Here is a 24,243-nt window from a genome sequence, read left to right on the forward strand (position 1 = left end):
AATCATTTGCTTTTATTTATTTAAGCAATCTTTACATTAAACGTGGGGCTTGAATTTACAACCCTGAGATCAAGAGTCACATGCTCCACCTACTAAGCCAGCCAGGAGCCCCAGTCATTTGCCTTTTCTTTTTTAAAGATTTTATTCCTAAGTAATCTCTATACCCAATGTAGGGCTCAAACTCACCACCCTGAGATCAAGAGTCACACGCACCATCTACTGGGCCAGCCAGGCGCCCCCACCAATCATTTGCTTTTAAATAAAGATCTAATTCATGGTATTCTCTTAAATTTCACAATTTGTTTTCCATGAGTATGGTTCAGACTTAAGATAGAATAAAATCTTACTTCTAAATACCAGCAAAGTGTTATTCAAACATTTATTCTAATACTCTTCACTTAAAAAATAGTTTAATTTGCTTACTTTAACATTAAGCAAATTTATTAATGTACCTAGTTACAAATTAAGGCAAAATAGATTGCTAGATTTCTAGAACTTTAAGAATTCAAAACACTGCATACAATAGTGTATTTCCCACTAGACATATCGCACAATTTACCACATATTTTAGATATCTGCTATTCTATATTTTAAATCAACGCAAAGTTTTCAGTGACTTGAATTTTGGAGAAAAAAAAACTTTTAGCTACGTTTTTTTTACCAAGTTATGATTTAATATTTATCAGATGTGTAAATATACAAACATGATAGCAACTTTAAAAACTTGTGAATAGTTGGCCTTACAAAATTACAACACACTGTAAATAAATCCCTCCCGCATTTTATACAAACTACATGATTTTGATATACAAAGATTCTGTTTTTATTACACTGACAATGTACAACCAAGACTATTTACAATGCAAAAAAAGTATATAAACCACAATTTAACATTCTGCTACTGGCAGCCACTATAGTTTAGGAGGTAGCTTTAATTAAACGAAATGAACAGAAGCCACATTTCCCAACTTGTGTTCTAAAAATAATTTACATAAGATAAAAATTCATTATATGCACAGTATATACAGTTTAATTATTAAACTGCAATCTAGCTTAGTGTTTTTTAGTATATCCTGAATAACTAATATGGCAGTGGGTCTGCTATTGATTTAGCATATTGTTCAAAAAACATACTAAACATTTATAACTTTAAGACTCCACATAGTGACATGTCAAAAGTCCATAGATAAGAATCAAGTAAAATTTTTAATTGTTAAAGACCTAGGCCTAAGCCTTATTCCTTTTTCTTTTTCTTTAATGACACATTTGTTTTGTCTCACAAGAACACAGTATCTGAACTGTTGCATAGGCTCTTTTGTGTTTAAATCACAGTAAGGGGGAAATGTATGGAAGCTACCATATTAACAGCACAGGTTTAGGAGAATCCGGCTCACTAAGAAACCATTATAAGTGCTTTGTATCAATAATTACTCCCAATTTTTTCCACCTTGACACAATAATTTACCACTGTTTATCTTCTGTATAATTCAAACTATATGTAGGTAATATACCAACAAAACTGGAAAATGTTGGTACAGCCAATGATATTAAGAACTGTTTATGAATGAGAACATTCCACGGAGCCATCAAATCCCTCAGATGCTATTAAAATCCCATATTAGTTAGTAGTTTATCCAAATCTACCAAACCCACACAACAATTAGTCCTTTACTTTTTCCTAGTGTGGTCACAAGACATTGAGGGAAAAAAAAAATCACTGTGAGCGCACCAAAGAGATGCGTAATGTCTGAAAACAAATGTTCAACTATTCTTTTAAAATCTAACAGTTGTTAATATTGTTTTAAAAACATCTTCAGGTTTTAGATTTGTAAGTCACTTAAACAAAATTTATGATTCTATTATGTCAGAGATGGGACCCGAAAATGCAACAGGGTGATGATGCCTACTCTTCTACCCTCACAGTTCTACCTGGGAGACAATCCCTTTTTTGGCCCTGCAGTAAGTTGTCCTGAGATTAATGATGCAACATTAGGTAAAATTAGCAAGACTTTTTCTTTGTTACATAAAATCACATTTTAAAATATTCTTAAAAAAATATTAACAGCTGTTCTTCATCTTGTGCTTAATTCAGAAACAGGTATAAATTTGCTTCTTAGGGATCAGGAAAACCTAACGTTATATTGCTATGATATACATAAATTCTTTTTCAAGTTATAAATTTGTCCCCAATAGACCACACATTGCTTGGACATTGCATTTTTCATCGACTGACAGTTTAGGCACTTGTTCTCTGAAAATGTCTGGTTTAAGAAATAAACTGCCACCTTCTCCTCCTTCTAAGTGACACATCAGGCAGTGATCACAGAAGTGCTTCCCAGACGAAAGAGCAGACTAGGGTTCAGTCTATAGACGCTGTGATTTTGGTTGATGGGGGAAACAGTTACAAACACATCAATTCAGTCTTTAACTCTTGGTAGATTGTAAGCATAGCGCACCAAAGGGAATCCTCGACTCTGATAGAAGCAGGCTCGTCCGCAGGCCTGCACCTGCTCAGAACTGTCGGAGACAAAGGAATCTTCTTCATCTGCATAATCAGAGTGGGCCGACTGCGTGCCACAGTCGGACCAATAGCTGTCTGGTCTTTGGCAAGAACCCACTGCCAATGCAGGACAGCTATGTGATTTTATTAAGTGTTTGCATGACACTGGCTTTGTCAAAAGAAAAGATTCACAGCAGTCACACACAGTCAGGTTGCCCTGCAAATGTGAGTACATGCCACAGTCATAGTAGAAATCCTGTTCCACACAGCCGGCTTGGCTACTAATGGAAACCGAAACCGACCCGCTTTTCTTGGTCATGTGTCGCTTCAGTAACTTCCAGTCTTCTTTAAACTTTGGGTTGAAGAAAACGTATAGGACCGGATTCAGGCAAGCGGGCAACGGGAAAAATATCAGAGTAACGGACTTCATTATTTCAGGGCTGATGGAGATTGCAGTGATCAGTGGCGCAAATGAGAAAAATGCAACGGGGCAGAAAAAGATGCAATTGGTGAAGATGAGCCATGCAACGTGCTTAATCATGCTAGAGTGTGAGTTCTCTGAAAGGTCCTCTTTTTCCAAGTTGCAGTAAAGTTTTGTATAGATAATGGCCATTAACAAAAATGCTAATGAGTTTAATAGCACTAAGGTTACAGTAAATCCTAATGATGGCGTTTCTCCTGTGGGGAATGGCAAGCATAGGGGTGATGCAGAATATTCCCCTCTATGGAAAAGTGGAAAACAGCCTGCCACAGCCGCTCCCAGAAAAGCCAAAAGGGCAGCAATCCGGAACTGTTTGAGAGGATTGCTTTTCCCATTTTTCATTATATCTTTTGCAGATAAGCTTCTTTCAACAGCTGCCAACATTAATAAAAATATGGCACTTTCTGAGGAGAAGATAGCAAGAAACCCAGCTATTCTGCACCCACTGCCGATCTCCCACCAAATGCCAAATTCAGCAAATCTGCCCCAGGACACAGCATCCAGAAAAGTTAAGATGCCGGTATAAGCTCCCATGAATAAGTTGGATACAGAAATCAGGCCTATGAACAATTTGGAGGAAGGCAGTGACGAACAAGACGCAAATGTTGTTAAAATGACAAGCAGGTTAAAAAACAACGCAACCAAGAAAATGAACCACACAGTAAGACGGATCATCCAACTTCCCAGTAAATATTCGCAGGGCTTAAAAGCACCTAAAACAAGAGAGAGAAATAAAAGACAATTTAGAAAACACCGTATTCCCGTATGCTATGGATTCAGAGAAAAACTAAAGATGGTTAATCTAGGATAATTAAATCTGCTACCAAAATTGAATTGAACCAAATTGAAAAGACTACTATTTCTTAGCTATTTTAGTCATTGGACTAGGCTATTTTAAAAATAACTGACTTTAATTTCTTTTATTAAATATTTGGTAAAGCCATACAGTGATATGCATATATATATAGTACAGTATCTTATATATGAAAAGTACCTGATATACTGAAGGCTTGGAATCAGATAAACTAGGGTTTTAATTTAGGGTTCATAACTTGTTGTTCTTCCTTGAGAAAGCAGCTTAAACCTGTATAAATTTCATTTTCTCGCCTGTGGATAATAATGCCTATTTCGTAGCATGGTGTAGCTTAAGTAAAATTATATACAAGAGGTACCTAAGCAGGTTACTAAGTACATAGTTGGACTTCAATAAATATGAGGTCCTTTCCTTCCTCCTTCCTAGTCCTAATTCAGCTTTTAAAAATTATATATGTACATGTATGTATGTATACATCTAGTTTTCCCCACATTTCTTATGGCTTTCAAGGGCAACCTGATGAAGCAGGTTAAGACAGGTATAATTATACCCACTTTTCATTCAGAGAAATTGAGATGTCAAAGTGTTTGATTGACCTGACAAAGGTTATTCAGTAAGACAGTGAAGCGAGAGCAAAACCACATGGATGTTAAATACATACAAACCTATATCCAATAAAACCCTGTGAAACTTACACTAGGATCATAACAACTAATTTAGTAACTAAATTGTATGTTCTAGTAACCGGCTTTGACAGGCTAGTTATGTCACAAATGACAACTATTTTATTTTAAAATTAGTAAAGAAAAACGAAATGTTGTTTACAGAGCACAAGAAAACTATGTATTACAGTTGCCTAAAACACATGTTCTGATTTATCCTTCTGAACTGTCATGAAGTTTGATACATCTCATAAAGCATTTTAAATCACTGAGACATTCACAGACCTAACAATCCATCTCTGTAACATTTATGTCTTGTGATATCCCAAATATCACAAGAAACTTTAAAAAACATTCTTAATTAAGTAATTAACTATTTTTATCCGCCCCCCCCCTCCCCGCACCCTCCCCAGGGAGTGTTAAGAGGAAGCTTTCACCTTTATCTCTGTATCTGAACTCATCCTCCTTTCAAGGAAGAGGGAGTAGTAGCTCATCTGACCTGAGAGAACAGTTCACCCTTTTGGAAGGTGGAGGTACTTTCCCTCAAAAGCCTGGGAAGCAGGCTCCACCCAGTCTGTCTTTGAACACCTGCTGCCTCCTCCAGTTCTAACAGAAGGACCCCACTCTCTGCTACCTCCTGCTTCTGAGTGAGCACATGGGTGTCTGTGTGTTGCTACAACTGAGTGGGGAGGCAGACCTGCAGTGTATCTCTACTGCAGCCTGGAGAGATGAGTTCAGACCAACGTTCCTCCTGGCCGACTAAGGTTTAAATTCAGTGTGGAGGACACAGAATCCCTGCCTGGTCAGGTCTAGTCTCCCCTTTAATAAAGCTGTTCCCTTCTCATTGGGTTGTCAGCTCCTTATGTACATCCTCCAGCACAAGGACCCCAGTAAGGCCAGTGAGCAAGCTGCACCCTCTTAACTTCCAACAATTTATTCAGAAACTAGACAAAATACATTGCCTAAACTGAAATGATTCTTGCCAATTCCATTCACTCGTCTGGTCACTTTAAGCTCATTCGCTACATAGGCACTGTACTAAGTATTAAAAGAATACAAACACAGCCCCTTAAAAAGCTCACAATTTGGGGCACCTGGGTGGCTCAGTCGGTTAAGCTTCTGCCTTCAGCTCAGGTCATGATCCCAGGGTCCTGGGATCGAGCCCCACAATGGGCTCCCTGCTTAGTAGAGAGTCTGCTTCTCCTTCTCCCTCTGGCCCTCTCCCCTGCTGTGCTCTCTCTCTCTCAAATGAATAAATAAAAAATCTTTAAAAAGGGGGTGGGGGGCACCTGGGTGGCTCAGGCAGTTAAGCGGCTGCCTTTTGGCTCAGGTCATGATCCCAGGGTCCTCAGATCAAGCCCCACATCAGACTCCCTCTTCAATGGGGAGTCTGCTTCTCCTCTCCCACTCCCCCTGTTTGTGCTTTCTCGCTCTCTCTCTCTCTAAGTAAATAAAATCTTAAAAAAAAAAAACCTACTTCATAGCATACAAGTTAGCCAATTATTTGTTTTTCCTTTTACAGTAAAATTCCAAATCCATCTTCCCTCGTAGATGAGGCCTAATCCAACATTACCTCACAACTAAATATGTGGTCTCATTTAGGTAACTTTCCCAAGTCTACTAAAGTTTGGTGAAATGAAGTAGAAAGAAAAGGAAAAGCAAGGTTGCATTTAAGAAAAAAAAAGGATAACACTAAAAATCCTTGCAGATCAGTAACTTCTAGAACTAGTCCTAGAGTTAAAGAAGTGCTCAGTTTTGCCTCTCAATTTTGAATGCACATAACCCTCTGGGAAGCTTGTTAACACCAAGACTCCAAGTAATGAGTCTGGGACTGAAATTCTGTAAGAGATGCCTAAGCTCCTGGTACACAGACCACACTTTAAGGCAGAAGGCCTTATGACATCATCTAGTCCCACTCCTATTACGAAAAATCCTATCTTTCCCCCACACATTTCAGATACATTTGCCTAATGTTCATTTAAAGCAAGAACCTGCAGCAAAATGTGCTGGGCATACCTGTGGAGGGTGTACAGTGGATAATTATTTGACTATGTTCTTCATTTTCCGCACTGCTTGTGACACCTGCTACATCAGTGGGACCTGAATATGTAACATAAACTGTGTTTAATTCAAGCTTTATGCAATTGAAAAGAACCACACTTTTCTGCAATCTTCTCTCTCGTACAGGATGTAAGTTCAGCTTGCATAAGGCTTCCTAACAAAGATGCCAGTAACACAGTAAATGCCATTTTCTCACATATTTCATATTTATCCTTCACAAATGATCACAATAGCAGAGACTTGAATTAATGCCATCAAAAGTGTTCTATTTTAGAAGTACATGCGCTCACCTTTATCCTTTGCCACACTGTGGTCTTGGAGGCTAGTATCTTCCGTGTTTGAATGTGCATACGAATCACAACCCCAAAATGCACAGCACTGATAAGCATATGGTACTGATAAAGACCTGGAAAAAATGGTAAAATCTACATTGAATAACAACTCCACAGACATGCTTTTGTTTTGTAAAAAGTATTTCCATCTTTAAGAGCCCCAGGAGTCAAAAGACCTGACTGTCACATGCTTTAAAAGCTGGTCATTAGCCTCAGTTTCTTCATCTGTGAAAAGAACTCTCCTATCAGATGACACCATGACTTTCTCTTTTCATATAAGATATACTTTTAAAAACTGAATTTAAAACAAACCATATTTAAAATCTAGCACTAATAACTGCAATTTAAAGTGAAATCTTATCAGACCCCTTTTATACATGAATTAACCATGCCTAATTTATCATATGATACTGGTAGTTTCACTTAAATATCAATGTCCCAGATGCTTTGCAACTGTATACCACTAAATGAATGTACTTTGTTCACATAAGTATAGTAAGCGTATTTATTCTCTTCTCCCACAGTACTATCCCCAAGCCCTATCTCTACTGTATCAAATGTCTTTATGAAGTATTAGAGCATTGTGTCAATTTTCTGTAGGTTCACACTTACGTGGTTCCTGCCACATTTTTAATGACAAATCTGCTATATAAAAAGCTAGTCTGATGAACGGCTATGTTCTCTCTCCGACAGTCTCAAGGCTCCAATTCATATTCTCAGAAACTATGGAATAATGCTCATGTTCTATTTTTTACCAAATTTGTGAGGACTGAGGTAGAAAATACTCTTAAATTATAGCCTCCCAGAGAATCTGGGAACCACAGCAAAAAACTAGCATACTCTATAATTTAGGGGGCCACCATAACTTCAACAAAAAAGAAAAATAAGCAAAAACACACCTGAGATTAACAAAATCTTTTGCTGCTAAGGCCTCTTTTAGCTTGAAGTTGCCAACAAGTTTCAGTTGATTTAGCCCATTCAGGCCTTCCGTAGGAAATGAAGTTAATTCATTGAAACTTATATCTCTGAAATGTGAATGAGACTTCCAGTTAACTCCTAGGATGCAAGTTACACAAAACATCCGTACATGTATAAATACTATAAATATTAGAGCTCTACGGGGAAGTTCGGGTGTGCTGAAACAATAAATCTGGTATTCATCTTGCCATCTAAGAAGGCATTAATGATATGAATGCAACTTAGCATTTACACAAGGGAGCAACTGAACAGAAAAATATTTCCAAAGTACAATGCTAAAACACAAGTTTCTGTAGACTATTCATTTCTTTCATGGTATTACTGCATAAAATCATCAACTTACAGGTTAGTTATTGACCCAAGCTTGGCAAAAGCTCTGTTGTGAATTTCATGGATCAGGTTTCTACTCAGATCTCTGCAATTACAAGAGGAGCATGTTAATCTTTTCAAATAAACTCAAATTGGAGTTACTTTGACCACACTGTGGAATCCGAGGTAGTCACAGTATCTCTGATAAGATAACGAATCTTACTCATCTTGCCCAACAACAACTTGATGTTTATGTTGAATCCCTCCCCTTCACAAAAATCTATTTCTTGGAATGGGTTCCATGGAGCAGTAATTCTAGTTGGCATCTGTTTCAAAACAGTTGTGAATTTTCTCCACCTTATCATTCTGGTACCAGTTCAAAAACATAAATGATACGATATAACCTTTGGTACTATTTAGTAGGCGAGGAAAAACTCAGCTCCTGACAAAGCTGAAAATAAAAACAGGTTTCATACTATTTGCCTTCTCAAAGGTCAGTGATAAGGCCCCGAGGGAAGACAAAATAATCAATATGTAAACAAGAGCATTCCAGAAGGGCTTCAGATATCATTCTTTCCCAAGCAGGAAATAAAAATCCTATCAACACCAAAGCTGTACCATATTCAGAAACACACCCTGAGAAATTCTGATCTTGCAGAATTAATAAGAACAGAAATAATCTGCAACCACACAACCACACTTAAACTGAGCGTTCATGGAAATTTAAAGGCTGGATAAATTCATTCCATTACACATCTCCCAGATCACAGAACCACGGACAAACCTGGTTCCAAATCATGAAAAGGCCAACTTTTCATTGTTGTCACTTACCAGTGCTCGAGAAGTGATGGCAGCTAGGAGCCAGTCCCCTTCCTCGCTACTGCCCAGACCCCCACCCAGTAAGACTGTCAGACACTAGGAAAGACCCCAACCTCCAATAACATATTCCCTAGGAGAAAGCAGGAAAGATCCCAACCTCTAATAACATATTCCCTAGTAGAAAGCATTTTCAGTTTCTTACTGGGGATCTACTGGAAGATAGGATTCAATATATGTAATTTCACTTCACCTTCAATTTTCTAATTTTCTCTGTATTTTAAAAATGGTCACTATTTTAGCATATTGTGTTTTCTGCACTCAAGTTCTGTGAAGGCGGGGACAAGGCCTGTCTTAGCCACCTCTCTATCCCCAAGTGCTTAAGAGAGTATTTGGCACAAATACACACTCAAATACAAATACATTTTTTCCAGTGAGTGCTTCTGCTGCATATTAGCTATATTTGTGACGATACATACCGCAGCACAAGGGTCAGCACATTTTTTCTGTAGAGGGCCAGATAGTAAGTATTTTCACCTCTAGGTCATATGGTCTCTACTCCCAGCTACTCAACTCCGCCATAGTATGGTGAAAGCAGCTTTAGACAACACTTACACAAAAGGGCATGGCTGTGTTCCAGGAAAACCTAATTTATAAAAATTGGAGGCAGGCTGGACCTGGCCCACAGGCTAGAGTTTGCCTACCTCTGCCCTAATGGATTGGCAAACCTCATCAGTATGACAAGAAAACAAACAAGCTCCATCTCTCAGGTTATACACATTATGCTTTTTCACTACCAACATACAATATCATAAATCAGCTAAGGTAAAAGATACTAAATAAAAAGCTAAGGTAAAAAAAATACTGAAAGTGGATTATCGATAAAGTACCATGTGGTAAAATTTGAACAGTATTTACACATAATAAATTGTATCTTTATCTATCATGGGAATTGTAATGATATATTAATTTATAACTGGACAAAAACTGTATTTGTTTCTAATAATCAGAAAGAAACTTACAGAATCCTCAGAGATATCAGGCCTTGAAAAGTACCTTCTTTTATTTGGTGGATCTGATTACGTTGCAAAGAACTAAAAAAAAAAAAAAAGAAGAAGAAGAATGAAAGAAAAAAGAGGAAAAAAAGAAAATTATTTTTGATTTTGAAAGATAACATTTCTTCAACTTTTTCTAAGTTTAAATACTCATTCATAAGTAACACTGATTGATCTTATTGAAAGTAAAGAGAGCTGCTACTTCCTCGTCTATAACACCAAAGGGTTAGACTAATTGGTATCCATCCCAAATTATACTGGGAATTAATGTATACTATCTAAATTCCTTAACAACCCCACTCAGGAGAGCTGGAAGACAACATGGTAAAAAAGGATCCAGGACAACACAACCATACCAAGTACTGTAGAAAAAAGGCTAGAGGAAGAAAGGGATCAGGAACGGGAGAATTAACGTCTTCCTCTCCCTTCTCCCAACCAACTGCCACCAGAGCTTATAGGTACACAGCAGGCATCCATGTTTAGTTTCCCTCAATAGCCAAGAACAGTTTTTGTTTGTTTTTTGTATATACAGCCCTCCCCCTATAATGTCTCCCAAAATGCCTCATAAGTACCTAAGAAATGCTGGTTGCATGACCATGCTGAGTGCAATTTGACATTCATTCACAGGAACACCTGATTATATGCATCTATTTCCTTAATGTTTCTAATTTCTTAATATTAAAGCCATTATTTAAAATAGGAAACGTTCAGTGAATCAACAATAAACCACAGCAAAAAGAGTAAGTCAAAGACCAACTTACATTTCTTCCAGAGCATGGCAACCATTAAAGCTTGGAAGGTCTTTTATATTGTTGTAAGACAAGTCCCTTAAAACAACAAAAAATTAACAAATTAATTTCTATGTCATCAGAACACTAAGTTAGAAGAGCTATACTCAGAAGGACTGAAAGCACTAAGATCTGTAATAAAGAGAGAGCTGAAGAAAAGCCACTATTTTTTTCTAAGACTTGTAAGCTTCTAGAGTACCTCAGGGATACGGCAGGCTTACGATTTGCAAACTTCAAGTACATAGTGTTGAGTATAGACAATATAAAATATATTTAAAACATTTAAATGTTTTTTCAATTTTTAAGTAAAATTATTAAAAACATTAAGCATATAAAATTAAATATAAAAATATGGAAAATATATAAAATTACATCTAAGTGGTAGATTATGTGGTTTTTTACATTTTTATAATATTTATATTATAAACAATTTCTATGTTGTTATTTAATTATAACGCTGTGAGAGGTGGTATGCATAGCTCACATTTTCAAAAAAAATTATATTAAATCAAATACGGGGACTCAATAACTCTCAGTTAATCCCACTGCAGTGCTTCCTCAGTAGTGGTCACTATGTTTGATACTCTACAACATTTAATGATTTACTTCATCAATCAGTCACTTATTTTGTTACTATCTCTCTCCACTGAATACTTATTAACAGCTTAGTAACTTAATTGTTTGTTCTTGTGACATTTTTACATCCTTTATTTACTTTTAATTTCCAGGATAGTTTAAAGTTTTTGGAAAGCTCTATGCTTAGCTGGTTCCTGACCCAAGAAAGATTTGGGCTCTGCTTAGGTTATGGATGAAAGAGAAAGACATGGAGAGCTGACACTCCTGGGGAGTCCAGATAAGAAAAATACCAAGGAAGAGCCTAGTCTGGTTTTACTTTGTTCAAAGTAAAAGTCCCAAGATATGTGACATATATATCACCCTAAAACCAAATTGAAATAAACATTACCTACCCCAGTCATGAAAACACCTGCTCATTTCCATAAAGGGAACAAATAAGACATAATTCTACCCTAAAATCAGCTAATGCAAATAGCTTATCAAAAATAAAACAATATATGTGACGCTCATAAAAGAAAAAGTATAAAAAGGGAAAAGGGACCCAACTTACAAAGTCCTAAGCATCTTTTGTTCTTGGCACAAGTTACTGGATATGCTGCTTATCTTTGTGCCTGTCAAGGTCCTGTGGAAAAACAATGTTCATCTAAGAAATGGTTCAAGCTGAGATGGTAAACAAAATGCTATTCTCACATGGAAAAAGAAACAGAAATTTGCCTATGAACTAAAGTCTGTGTATCCCACTGCCTACTTACTCCTTCAAGTCAGGCATGTAGGAAAATGGGTTAAGCTTCCATTATGGATTTCATTTTCACAGTAAGGCAGAAAAGCTTGTGACACGAGATGTTAATATTGCCCAGACAATGAGGCTGATTTCTCATGTGGACCAACAGAAAAACACTAATCCACAGCCACAGCCTGACTACAATCACCTGCAAAACCACCTCATACCCAAAACGTGCAAAGGCAACTTGGCATCCTGCCTCCCAAACCTAGCCAACCTAACTCACCATTCTGAAATGTTCTCTTCCTCCCTCCCTTTCCATGTTCCCGTCTGCAGTCAATACCAATTCCTGTGCTCTCCTCCTTTGTGGTGTGTCCAGCATATGACCCTCTCCTCATTTTTACTGCTATTATGCAGATCACGCATGGAATGCTGCAGAGAGGGGTGGAGGAATAGCAGGCCACCCAGAGGAACGCCAGTGGTGTTAAAGGTATTCATTTAGCAAGGGGATTATTCCCAGGGCCTCCTTGTGGTCCTTCCCATCTCTAGTCTCTCTCACCTTCCTCATACCACCTGCTGCCATGTACTAGACACATCCAAACTACCTTAACAGTCAAGTTTAAACTCCTGAGCCCAGTGCTTCCTGATCCCTTTTTCCTGACATCTTGGCACATGTGAAAATCATAACATTTATGTGACCTACTCTGGTAAGGCTCCTTGTGGCTGGAGACCCTTAGCCACCTCAGGCTCTTTCTGGCTATCTGGAGGGCTGAGGTCAGCAAAAGCTTGGATCCATCTGTACCCCATTCACAGACCATCCACTGGGAAGATTTGCCATAACCAAAAGTTCAGTGTTTAATGGTTGCCATTTTAAAACTGTGACCCAAATGATTTTCCAAATTTCTCCATATCACACCGCATTCCATTAAACACATGGAATTCTAGCTATATATGAGCATCTGTATGCCATCCCTGAGGAAATTTTCAGTATTCCCCATTTTACTAAATCCTGCCTTTCTAAATAAAAGCCCCAGCTCTGGGAAACCTGACAGTATTCAATTTTGAAAACATTACACCGCCTCCCTAAAGCTTTTTCCAATACTCCGTATCAACTGCCCCACTTCTGAATTCCTAAAGCACTGCTTCGCATTTGGCATTTACTTACTGCCTTATATTTTCAGTGAACTTTTCAGATAAAATATCCATATACTAGGCCATCCTCTACCTGAGCTGACTGAGCCCAAACCCAATATATATATCCATCTCCATGCATGCTATTGACAAAGAGAGATTACAGGAATCAACACAAACCCAGCATCATGGCCAAAAAGCACTGGCACCCTGCCGACAGGCCCACACGTTATATTTACACTATCCCTCTTCAAAGATCTGCACTTACAGACTCTCCAGATGGATGGTTCCAGTCAGATTGGGGAACTGCTGTACCATGCTTGCACCTCGAATGACTCTTTAAGAAATTGGGAGAGAAAACAATTTAAAATAAAAAATTTTCATGGATAATATTTTCATTTTATTTTTTGAATACTTTAAAATTACAGTACTACTATGCGTAAAAATAAAATCAGCTTCACTTCTTGAATGTACCTGAAACTGTGATAATTAAGCCAAGTATTCACATAAATAAGAACCATCATAAATCTTCAGAATTGTCCTTTGGACTTTTGCCCAAGGGAAAAAAAAAAAATAGAAGATTTTTGTCTTCTGGAGCTACAATAATACATTCTAGTTTTCTATTAAAGCAACTGCATAAATATTCAGGTATGTTTTAAAATTTGTATAATACTAAAAAAATGAGTAAAAATTAAAAAATAAAATTTGTATAATACTTACAAGGAATGCAGATCAGATAAATTGTGAAATGCTGAGTTCCCCACAAAAGACAGAGGATTATCATACAAATGTCTGTAAAAATACCCAAAAAAAGTAAAGTTTTCCTATGTTCACAACCCATCCAACACTACATCTATGTTCACAAAGTCCATATATCTAAAATTTCCATTCTTCATCGAGATGTCTGGCATCATACAGACATGCTTTATATGATTCTATATTAAAAGAAACCTTCAGGGGTGCCTGGGTGGCTCAGTTGGTTAAGCGACTGCCTTCAGCTCAGGTCATGATCCTGGAGTCTCAGGATCGAGTCCCACATCGGGCTCCCTGCTCAGTGGGGAGTCTGTTTCTCCCTCTGACCCTCCCCCCTCTTATGCTCTCTCTCATTCTCTCTCTCTCTCTCAAATAAATAGAAAATCTTAAAAAAAAAAAAAAAAAAACATTCAAAACTACTTACATAGTTCTTAAGAGTGGATTGCCATCAAATGCTCCGTCAGGGATAACAGAAATAGAATTACTATGAAATAACCTAAAGAGGGAGGAGAAAAATATTTTGAAACGCATGTCCCCTTGTGAAATAAGTTAAAACCTGAATATCTAGCCTTGTTCAGTATTCTGTGAAACACAACTGATAACAACTACATGAAAATTCCGAAAGTGTGAGGAAACTGAAGTTTCAATTCCATCTCATCCTTTCCAGGACCATTTCCTAATTCTTCTTAAACCCATGGCTTAACCTGATATCTCTCAGGTCTCTCATACACGCTGAGCAGTTGCTTTGTCAACAAAGAACTTTAGACCATGAGTGAGAATCATAAGGTGTTTTAACCTCCATATTCCTCTGTCACCTGCATTTAGTCCTTAAGCAATGCATTTCAGAGTATTTACTGTCAAGACATGACAGACCAGCCCCGTGATGCCATGTACATTCCTATCTCTGCCCTTGACAAAGCCAACATCTCAAATGCTCCCTTAGCCTTTCATTTATTTAAATATTTCCACCCTTTTGGGTGCCTGGGTGGCTCAGCTGGTTAAGTGATCTCAGGGTTGTGAGCCTGGGTGGCTCAGGTCATGATCTCAGGGTTGTGAGATCGAGCCCCGCATCAGGCTCTGCACTGGGCGTGGAGTCTGCTTGAGATTCTCTCTCTCCCTCTGCCCCTCCCCCGACTCATGTGCATGCGCTCTCTCTCCCTCTCTCTCAAATAAAATCTTTACAATAAATACACACACACACACACATCTACCCTTTTAACTCCAGTCAAATTCTTTCTCTTTAGCACTACCTTTTCTAATGACCCCAATTCTCAGTGAGGTCTTTTTCTGGAATGATTCATTTACCCTCTTCATTTAGCACTTATTTCTACCTAGCAATTGCTCTCTGTCTTACGTGGTCAGCCTCCCCAGTGCCACTAAGTCTCCAAGCTCCTAACTGACAAGGACCATACATTATGGCTCTTGTTTCAGCAGTATGGAGCCGAGTACAGATATCCAGGCTCAAAACTGTCTGCGCTAACTAACATAATCCAGTCTGTATAATCAGATGTGTGTCTGTGTATTGTGATATATGCAATGGAGCAAAGAAGTTTTCAAATCTCACTGTTGGAACATTAAGTGGTGAGTTCGAAGGATACTAAGGCATTGAGAGAGCAAAACAATACTCACAGCTCTTTTAGGCTTGGAAGGGCTTTAATAGCCTGAGGAAATTCCCCCAAGTTATTATAATTCAAGTCCCTAGAAAAAAAAGGGGGAAACATGTAAGAACACTAAAGAGTACTCACAATTTATAAGGCATTTTGGTACAAATGTATTCCTAAAAAATCATATCCTCTGGATGGGAATCTCTCCTCACCAACCATAGGGCCATTTAAAACCCTGTGGTTTACCTTACACCTTTTCATAGAATACTGAATAGAAAAAAAGAATCATAATTCATCTATGACTGTTTTAAGTTCATTTTACAAGGTTAAGGAATTCTCAATCACATATTATTGGTGCATTAAATAAACAAGTCATCTGAATGACGTTTCTCGGGAAATTCACCATAAAACAGAATTTATGGAATATCCATTTATGAATGACAATAGCCTGAAACCAAGGTTTCTGTTTGGGGTTTGGAGTGACTTCCTGAAATTCTGGCATGAGGGCAGCTGACCTCAGCCCTACTATCAGATGGATGACCGGAGATAAGTATGAACAAGGGGAAGGACCAGGATGGCTTCCCACAATTATTGTCTTGAAGCAGGTTATAATTTGTTGAAAATGTTACATTAATTAGGAGAGAGAAAAGCCTGATCTGTACTAAAAAGTCTTAATTCTGAGTGTTTAAGTTTTAATTTCTTTTATAACCTAAATAGCATGTTGGCATATGATTATCATGGTTGATTTCAGAATGAGAGTAACATAAAATCAAAGGCCCAGCTCTTTAGGCACCTATTTTGTTTTTCTTTTCTACATAGAAAGAAAAATGGCAAATAAAAATTTAGCTGGGAAGAAGAGGTTTCATTTTCATATAATTGGAAGAGTATACATAGTCTAGTATCAGAAGATCCATCTAGTCTTCTGGTACACTGGTATTTATATACTTAGTAAAGGGGAACTGAGCTGGGAACTATCTTCTTCAAGAGCTTCAACCTTCAAATAGCCATTGATGTTCACTATCCTTTGGTTGTTTAGACAAGAAAGTAGATTAATAAAGAACTAAAAGATTTTAAGTCTTCTCATTAACTGACAGCTAACCAGAATAGTCAGTTCAACAAAATATTACAAACCCTGAGCATTCCAATCAAATATTACTAACCCAACTAATTAATTGGGACATTTTCTGAATTATTTATTATACCACAATAGCAAATACTATAAATCTTCTAATAAAGAGCCTACTCTTAATTACACGTAGCTGCACGATGTCTTTTGCTCAGTGGTGCCATGTTTAGTTGAAACAGCCAGTATTCCCAAATACTTTAACTAGTAGAAATAACAATAAAAGTATCCTAGGCAAAATGGAAAAGTTTATTTCATTTAGCATATAAGAATGCAGAGAAAATATTTAAACCTAGGGTTAATAATTCGGTAACGCAAATGAAATCATGGAAAAAAACAGATTTTTTTCCCCAGAATTAATTTTATAAGGCTCAATGTTCCAAAACTGTCTGTCATACATTTTAACAATACTAAAATTTTTGAGAAAGTAGACAGACAGCCCAGCAGATCGAGCCGCATTTTACACGTACTTTTTAAAGAAATATCAAGTCTAAACTTGTGCACCATTTTTAGCCATAAACTGAGATTAGTATTCCTAACTGTGTTATTTGATGGCAAGAATTTAGTCATGTATTTAAGCCAAATAATAGTGAATTGAACTCAAGACCTTTATTTTTCCCTTTTCTGCAAGGAAATACAAAATTGCATCAATATCACAACGTAACCATCTGAAATACAAATCAACTTACAAGGTCTCCAGGTTATCTAGTCCATCGAAACAGTGCTGACCCAAGTTTTTAATTTTATTGTTATGAAGATGCCTATGGAAAAAAGCATCGAAATGACTTTTACATCACCCAACAGCAACTATTATAATGTTTTATGTGTCTAAATTGTCTTTTAAAGGAACCATGTAGTTAAACATTTCAGCCTTTGACTAATGGACAACAAATAGCACATATCTCTTGATCTAGGCTACACAGACTCGGATTCACTGGACATGGAATGCCAACGGAAAAGGAAAGGATCTCTCGTGGAAAAATGGTATGCACATTGAAGATTCTTTACTATTTACCCATATCAGAAGAAAAGCTCTGGTGAGCCTTTCACTCTGTGAAGTGACATTTTTGGTGAGCTCCCCCTATGAGGAGGTGAGGGAACCAGCATGGAGGGAAGCGCATCACCTTATACCAGTGAGAGTGAGTAACAGATTTTAAAAGAAATGCCATTTTTTTATGTCCAAGTTTTCAAAGATTAAAACACAGAGAATCATATACTCTTTGAGCAGACAAATTGGTCAAAACATGAAATATCACTGAAACTTATTCTCTGTGAGCTCCTAAAACAATGCCCCTTCTTTTAACACTGAATGCATTGCTGGTACACAAGTAAAAGCTGTCCAAGTATTTGCTGAGTGTCCCAATTTCTTCTTATGATTACAAAAGGCCACATATCTTAGAAAGATTCAACAGTGATTGGATGTTAATTTTTTAATTATCCTATCTTGTATTTTAAAAAGTCAGCACATTTAATTTTGTTAAAAAAAAAAAAAAAAGGCAACTCCCCCAAACAGGTATCTCTTCGGAAGCATAATCAAAAGTGTGGTACTTTCATAATAATTTGTCACAAGAAATCTGCTTTTGCCCTCTAATTCACACAAATATATGGTATTTAAAGGGACGGATACTTACAGAACTACCAGGCTTGAAAGATTGGTAAATGCATAGTCAGGGATGCTTGAGATTTTGTTGAGAGCCAAGGTCAGCGCCTGCAGAGTCGGCAGATTGCTAAGGGGATGCACGGGCACCTCCGTCAAGCTGTTGTCATCCAGCCACAGATGTCGTAACTGAGCGAGCCCCTCAAAACTGTCCTCAGGGACTGAGGTAATATGGTTGGCATCCAAACGCCTGACAGAAACAGAAACAACCATGTTCAGGAACGAATTCTAGCAGAATGAGCCAAATCACACACAACTCTCAGTTTTCAAAACAGAAAGGAGTTACAAAAATAACCAGTCATGGCAGTCCTTATGTCTTCAATTTCTCTAGAAAGTCTCATAAACTCTAACAACTTTACTAAGATCGTAGTGTGGAAGTCCGTTCTTTCCCTTCCTACATAACAAAGGGATGAATGCAAATCTCAATCTCTCAAGAATCTTTGGCTAAGAGTAACTATAGCAAAACGATTTTTTTTTTTAAAAAAAAAGAAAACTCTCAGAAAGTTCAAGCTAGAATTTTATGTTTCAGAATCTATTTAAATCAAAAGTACAAAACAAGAGAAGAAACTAAGCTGAGTAAATAAGCTACTGTCCTTAAAATTTTACATCACAACTAATATCTGATATTAAATTTAACCGCTATTTTGACTTGGAACTGAAGGGGAAAAAATAAGGAAATATTTACCCCCAAAAACTGTTTACAGCAAGAGATTATTAACAATCCTTCTTACACCACCAGGCAAGTTAAAACTATAGGTGTCATGTACTGGTCAAATGACCTTCTCCTCTTCTCTTAGCACCAAGTTCAAAATTAACAGTTACTAAGAAAAGACAAACTGTCCACAGGAAAAACTAAACAGCTACTCTGGTCAATGTTATTGTGGCCTTAGGGTTTCTTTTAATTTTTCCCAAAATTCTGGAATTAAAGACACCTTGCTAATAGGATTACTCATACTTAAAATTAAGTCCCCATCTAAAAATCTGGAAAATCATGTCCTAAGTATTATTGTCAGTGTAATTGGGCATAATTGTTGGAATAATCCCTTTTTGACACAAAGACAACCTGATATCAATATGATGAAGGCCAGGCAAATCACAACTGTCTTCATGAATCCCTTGATGATATAGCTTCACTACTTAAATTCAAACCCTCCAGGTGTGGACTTCCTTGGTGAAAATCAGGGAACACAAAAAACGTGAAAAGTCAAAATGACAGCATATTTTTAAAGACATGGATTTTGGCAGCTGTCGAGTTCAGGAATTTCTGACTTTTAGAGGGGTGCTTATGCCTTCTGCTGCCTTATGCGGCTCCAGCTTCAGGCCTGCCATAATTGCCCCTTTCCCCTCCAGGCAAATGCTGAGCCCTGCACCCAACCACCTGCTCCAGCCTCAGATTAGCAGGGGTTAAAGACCCTTGGTCCTGGTGAGAATCTGATGGTAGCTTCTTTTTGATAAAGTCGAGATAAGCACTAAAAAGGACGGCACAGGGAACTGAGCAGCTAACTTAAGAATTCATTTAGGAACAGACATTTTTAGGCTGTTTATTCCTTAGACTCTCGTAGCACCCACCCCTGAGAAGAGACAGGCATCCTTTATATACAGACTGGCAAAGTCCTGGCTATGGAGCTGCTTAGGAGATTTGCTTTAATGTGTGGATAGTATTCTCTCTCTCCCTCCTCTCTCTCTCTCTCTCTCTCTCTTTCACAAACACACACACACATGCATATAATTCACAATCTTGAGGAACTTCCACTCAGGGAAAGAGAGACACTGGACATATAATCAACCATATAATGTAACTAAATGTTTAATGCAATTAAATTCTACTTGTAGTTGATTTAATTATCTGCAATTTATTCAACACATCTAAACTGAGCATCTTGTTAGGCACAAAAGATAAAAATGGTGAACACATACATGTGGCCTATCCTCATGAGACTGACATTCTAATGGAGAATGACCCACAATATAATACACTTTAAAAGTGATTAACACATGAACTTAAGAAGTGCTATGAAATAAACAGGGTCCTGAGATAAAGACTAACAGGGACTAAGGGGGAAGGGTAGCTACTTAAAATGCACTGGTCAGGAAAAGCATCTCTAAAAAGCTGCTATTCAAACTGAAATCCAGAGGGCAGAGATTCAACAGAAACCAGTGCGGTGTGGTCCCAGCAACTCCCAGAAGATTAGAGTGATCAGAACACAGGAGGAAGGTGTGGAGGGTCCAGGGAGACATAGGGGATGCAAATAGGGACCAAGTTATATAGACCTGGTAGTCCAGGCAAGGGGTTTGGATTTGTACCTTAATTGTACAAATTGAAGTTCCTTTCCAGTTTCTCAGCATTAGAGCAGTTCAAAAGTTTAAATTGCTTATGTTATCTTATTGATGATAGTGTGCATTCATATTCAACAAAATAATGAGCAAGGCTCACCCACATATGCACACAAAACTCTACTGAAATTAAGCCCTCTCTATAAAAGTGTTTCATTAAGATGTGGTAAAATACTATAAAGATAGCTATCTGTACCTTTTAAGCATAATTTCAGTATTATATACACCACTTATGCTCCTGCAGAATTCTGTACCATGTACTCATAGAAAAGAGATGGCCTTAGATTAGGGCAAGATATCCAGGCAAGTTTTGAGCTAAGATAGTAATGAAACTATCTTCTATGCAAAATAGTAATACAACAATAAACACACAATTTCCCCTGTGCTAAAAATTTTCCCAAATTGTAAAGTCACCCATAAGTAAGAGATCAAAAGGAAGAACTCTGGAAAAATGAGACACTTAAATAAGAAGCTAAATGAGGCAAAGGATTTGTGGTGACTCAGTGGTTAATCCTTACACCTCAATTCACATGCGGATGTTGGGGGCACACTCATAAATGTAAAGAGTTTGCCCCTACACCAAGATGAATGTTTCACGGAGAAGCTGTCTTAGAATTACGGCTTTGTACCAATAACCTACACATTTAATATTCATCCTAACTAAGAGACCAAGAAAATACTATCACTGGTTCAGTAGATGCATGAATAGCATCAGATACCTCACATGTGGGTAGATAACGTGGGCTTGTTTAATGTAATGTAGCCTTGAAATGCCACCCGGCAAGAAAGAACTATTACTTTAAGTGTACTTTAGTTGTTAAAGGCTAACATTGTATTAACTGAATTCCCTTACTATTTTTGTCTTTAAAATGTGCTTCTATTCCCTATTCTCAAAAGCCTGTTTTATATCTTACTGAGACTCAAGATACTTTTTTTCTTGCCCTAAATGAAATTACAATAACAAATAATCCCATATGCAGATTTTACTGATGAATGTCTGTTATCAACATGTTCTATTCTGTGTAATCAAAAGCTTTCCCTTTTTCTCTCTACTTCTAACTTACCAGTAATGTATACATAATAGTGTTATATTTTGTTACCAGTATAAATTGTTAAGATAATACATTATTGTGGAAAACCTAGGAAATTTAGTCTTTGAAATAGTCCTTTACCATTCAATAGAAGTGTGATCTAATTTAAGGGAAAAAGAATCCAGTGGAGCAAATCCTGACCTGTCATTTTAATAGCCTGTTCAGATAATGCTTTAGCCATTTTCGTGGCTTTGTGGAAGGCTGTTGTGCTACCTTTGTACTAACATTGACAATTCACTTTCAGGTTTTATAGTCATCCTCACACACTTGGCATCAAACCACTTCTGGTCAATTTCAACCCCAAACGAACTTTGCTCCTTATAAGCACTACTTCAGAACCACAAGGAAATCTTTCTTGTAATTCGGGTCTGAAGATCAGATTTGCAAACTGAACTCAAGTGCCGATAAGACTGTTTTACACCTTGACAGAATTTCAACTGTATCTAACTTGACTGCTACACCCACTATGCTAACAAACCCATGTACATTTCCTTCTTAAGCAAAACAGGCCTGACACTTAGCTCCTTGTGTTTCTGATGCAGATAAAAACATCCCAATGCCCTTTTTAAAAAAAATGGTTTGCTTTGACTCCTCTCAACCCCCATCCCCACCCCCATCCCAATTTTGGAGGTAATTTAAACTATGCAATTCGCTCCATGAGTGATGAGCACAACATGCTTTTTTAAAATATTATGTAAGAGGGAGAAACCTACTGTGAAAAACACTTTAAATCATCTAAATTATCAATAAATGTCATGTGGACTTTAATGTGCTTATTGACCACAATCTATTTGTATGTTTTCTTGGTAGTTTTTCTGTTCTAAAACTCAAAGATTTTAGCTTTGTCTTTTTCAACCTTCCAACTAGACAAAAGGACTGAATATTTTGATCATTTTAGTCTTGGGAAATGAGAACAATTCTGTACGAAGTTCTTGAAGTAAAATGAATTCTGAAGAAGCACAAGAAAATGACTATTTAAAATATCTAATGAATTTGGCTCTGAGAGAGGTAAAATGGCTCCCTCTGTGTACATCTGTCCAAGGTCAGAAAGTGTGTAGAGGTGACACAGTCACGTGTCTGTGAAGGAACTCATTCCAATTGATACACTGAAGGAGTCTACTCAGAGTCTACTCAAATAGTTACGGCAAATAATGAATCCTATGTTCCACAACTTGGCATTGTGGCAAAATTAGCTATTTATAATGTATTTCTACCTTAAATTAAACTTCTATTTAAACTAGAAATTAGGGGCTTCTGGGTGGCTCAGTCAGTTAAGCGTCTGCCTTTGGCTCAGGTCATGATCCCAGAGTCCCAGGATTGAGCCCTGCATCTGGCTCCTCACTCAGCGGAGAGCCTGCTTCTCCCTCTGCCACTCCCCCTGCTTGTGCTCTCTCTGTCAAATAAATAAATAAAATCTTTAAAAAAATGGTTTTAGGGGCGCCTGGGTGGCTCAGTCGTTAGGCATCTGCCTTCAGCTCAGGTCATGGTCCCAGGGTCCTGGGATCAAGCCCCGCATCGGGCTCCATGGGAAGCCTGCTTCTCCCTCTCCCACTCCCTCTGCATGTGTTCCCTCTCTCGCCGTCTCTCTCTGTCAAATAAATAAATAAAACCTTTAAAAAAAATGGTTTTATATCAGCAAGCAGAGACAAGCAATTCAACCATTTTCAATCAAGTTTTCTACTATAGGCGTTTCCTACAAAAGCATACATTTAAAGTTATTTCAAAGGGCAATAAAAAAAAAAACATATGGGACAGATTAGATTACACAGCTACATGATAGAGTTAAAACCTAATTTTGTAATCCAGAACATATACATGTGCTAACTATTACAATTTTTTATTCAGAGTGATTCTCAAAATTTTCATGCACATGAGAATTTCCTGGGGAAATTTTTAAAAATATAGCTTGCTAGATCTTCCCTTTACAGAGAAAATACCATTACTTCTAGGATATGGCCTACGGGTCTGCATTGCAGGTGGTCAAAGTGCCACACATTCACAAACTACACCTTCCTCCCCCTGTATTTGGAATTAGGACATGAGCTGAAACAATATACATTGGTATTTGTTATTCTAGTAGAATGACAAACTAACCAAGTTCCTTGTTTTAAAGAATGCTTTTTCAAAAATAGTAAAATAAAAGAAAGAATACTTTTTCATTACTTTCAAACATTCCCATCACTTAGTTATGTAAATTGGGTAAACTAAAAATCAGAAGAAAGCACTGATAAAATATATCATTATTACTATTAGTAGATTCCACAAATGTTTCTTGAACACCTACTACATGTCAGATATTGTTACAAGTGCTTTTCATGCATTCAAGTATATGGCAAGTAATGAGCATACTACTGTATGGAGAATTTTAAATAACTTGAACGACTTCACACAGCTAGTAAGTGGCAAAGTGGGGATCCCAAACCAGACAAGCCTGATAAATACGCTAACAGTGTTTCT

At 37.4% G+C, this 24,243-nt stretch overlaps 1 protein-coding gene across 1 annotated transcript in view; it reads right to left on the reverse strand.

Annotated features, from left to right (window-relative positions):
- Positions 1-434: 434 nt before the first annotated feature.
- The window catches only part of LGR4 (leucine rich repeat containing G protein-coupled receptor 4), a 99,595-nt gene continuing 75,786 nt past the window's right edge, over positions 435-24,243 (reverse strand). The window contains exons 5-18 of the mRNA XM_032413852.1: positions 18,336-18,551; positions 17,394-17,465; positions 15,607-15,675; positions 14,402-14,473; positions 13,945-14,016; positions 13,493-13,561; positions 11,923-11,994; positions 10,770-10,835; positions 9,976-10,047; positions 8,172-8,243; positions 7,750-7,875; positions 6,809-6,924; positions 6,474-6,557; positions 435-3,694 (exon numbers count right to left, since the gene is read on the reverse strand). Of these exons, the coding sequence (XP_032269743.1) occupies positions 2,418-3,694; positions 6,474-6,557; positions 6,809-6,924; positions 7,750-7,875; positions 8,172-8,243; positions 9,976-10,047; positions 10,770-10,835; positions 11,923-11,994; positions 13,493-13,561; positions 13,945-14,016; positions 14,402-14,473; positions 15,607-15,675; positions 17,394-17,465; positions 18,336-18,551 (2,455 nt within the window). The 3' untranslated portion in view covers positions 435-2,417. The remainder of the gene's footprint in view (positions 3,695-6,473; positions 6,558-6,808; positions 6,925-7,749; positions 7,876-8,171; positions 8,244-9,975; positions 10,048-10,769; positions 10,836-11,922; positions 11,995-13,492; positions 13,562-13,944; positions 14,017-14,401; positions 14,474-15,606; positions 15,676-17,393; positions 17,466-18,335; positions 18,552-24,243) is intronic.

The sequence above is a fragment of the Phoca vitulina genome, unplaced genomic scaffold, assembly GCF_004348235.1.
Source record: "Phoca vitulina isolate PV1807 unplaced genomic scaffold, GSC_HSeal_1.0 scaffold16, whole genome shotgun sequence".
NCBI lineage: Eukaryota > Metazoa > Chordata > Mammalia > Carnivora > Phocidae > Phoca > Phoca vitulina.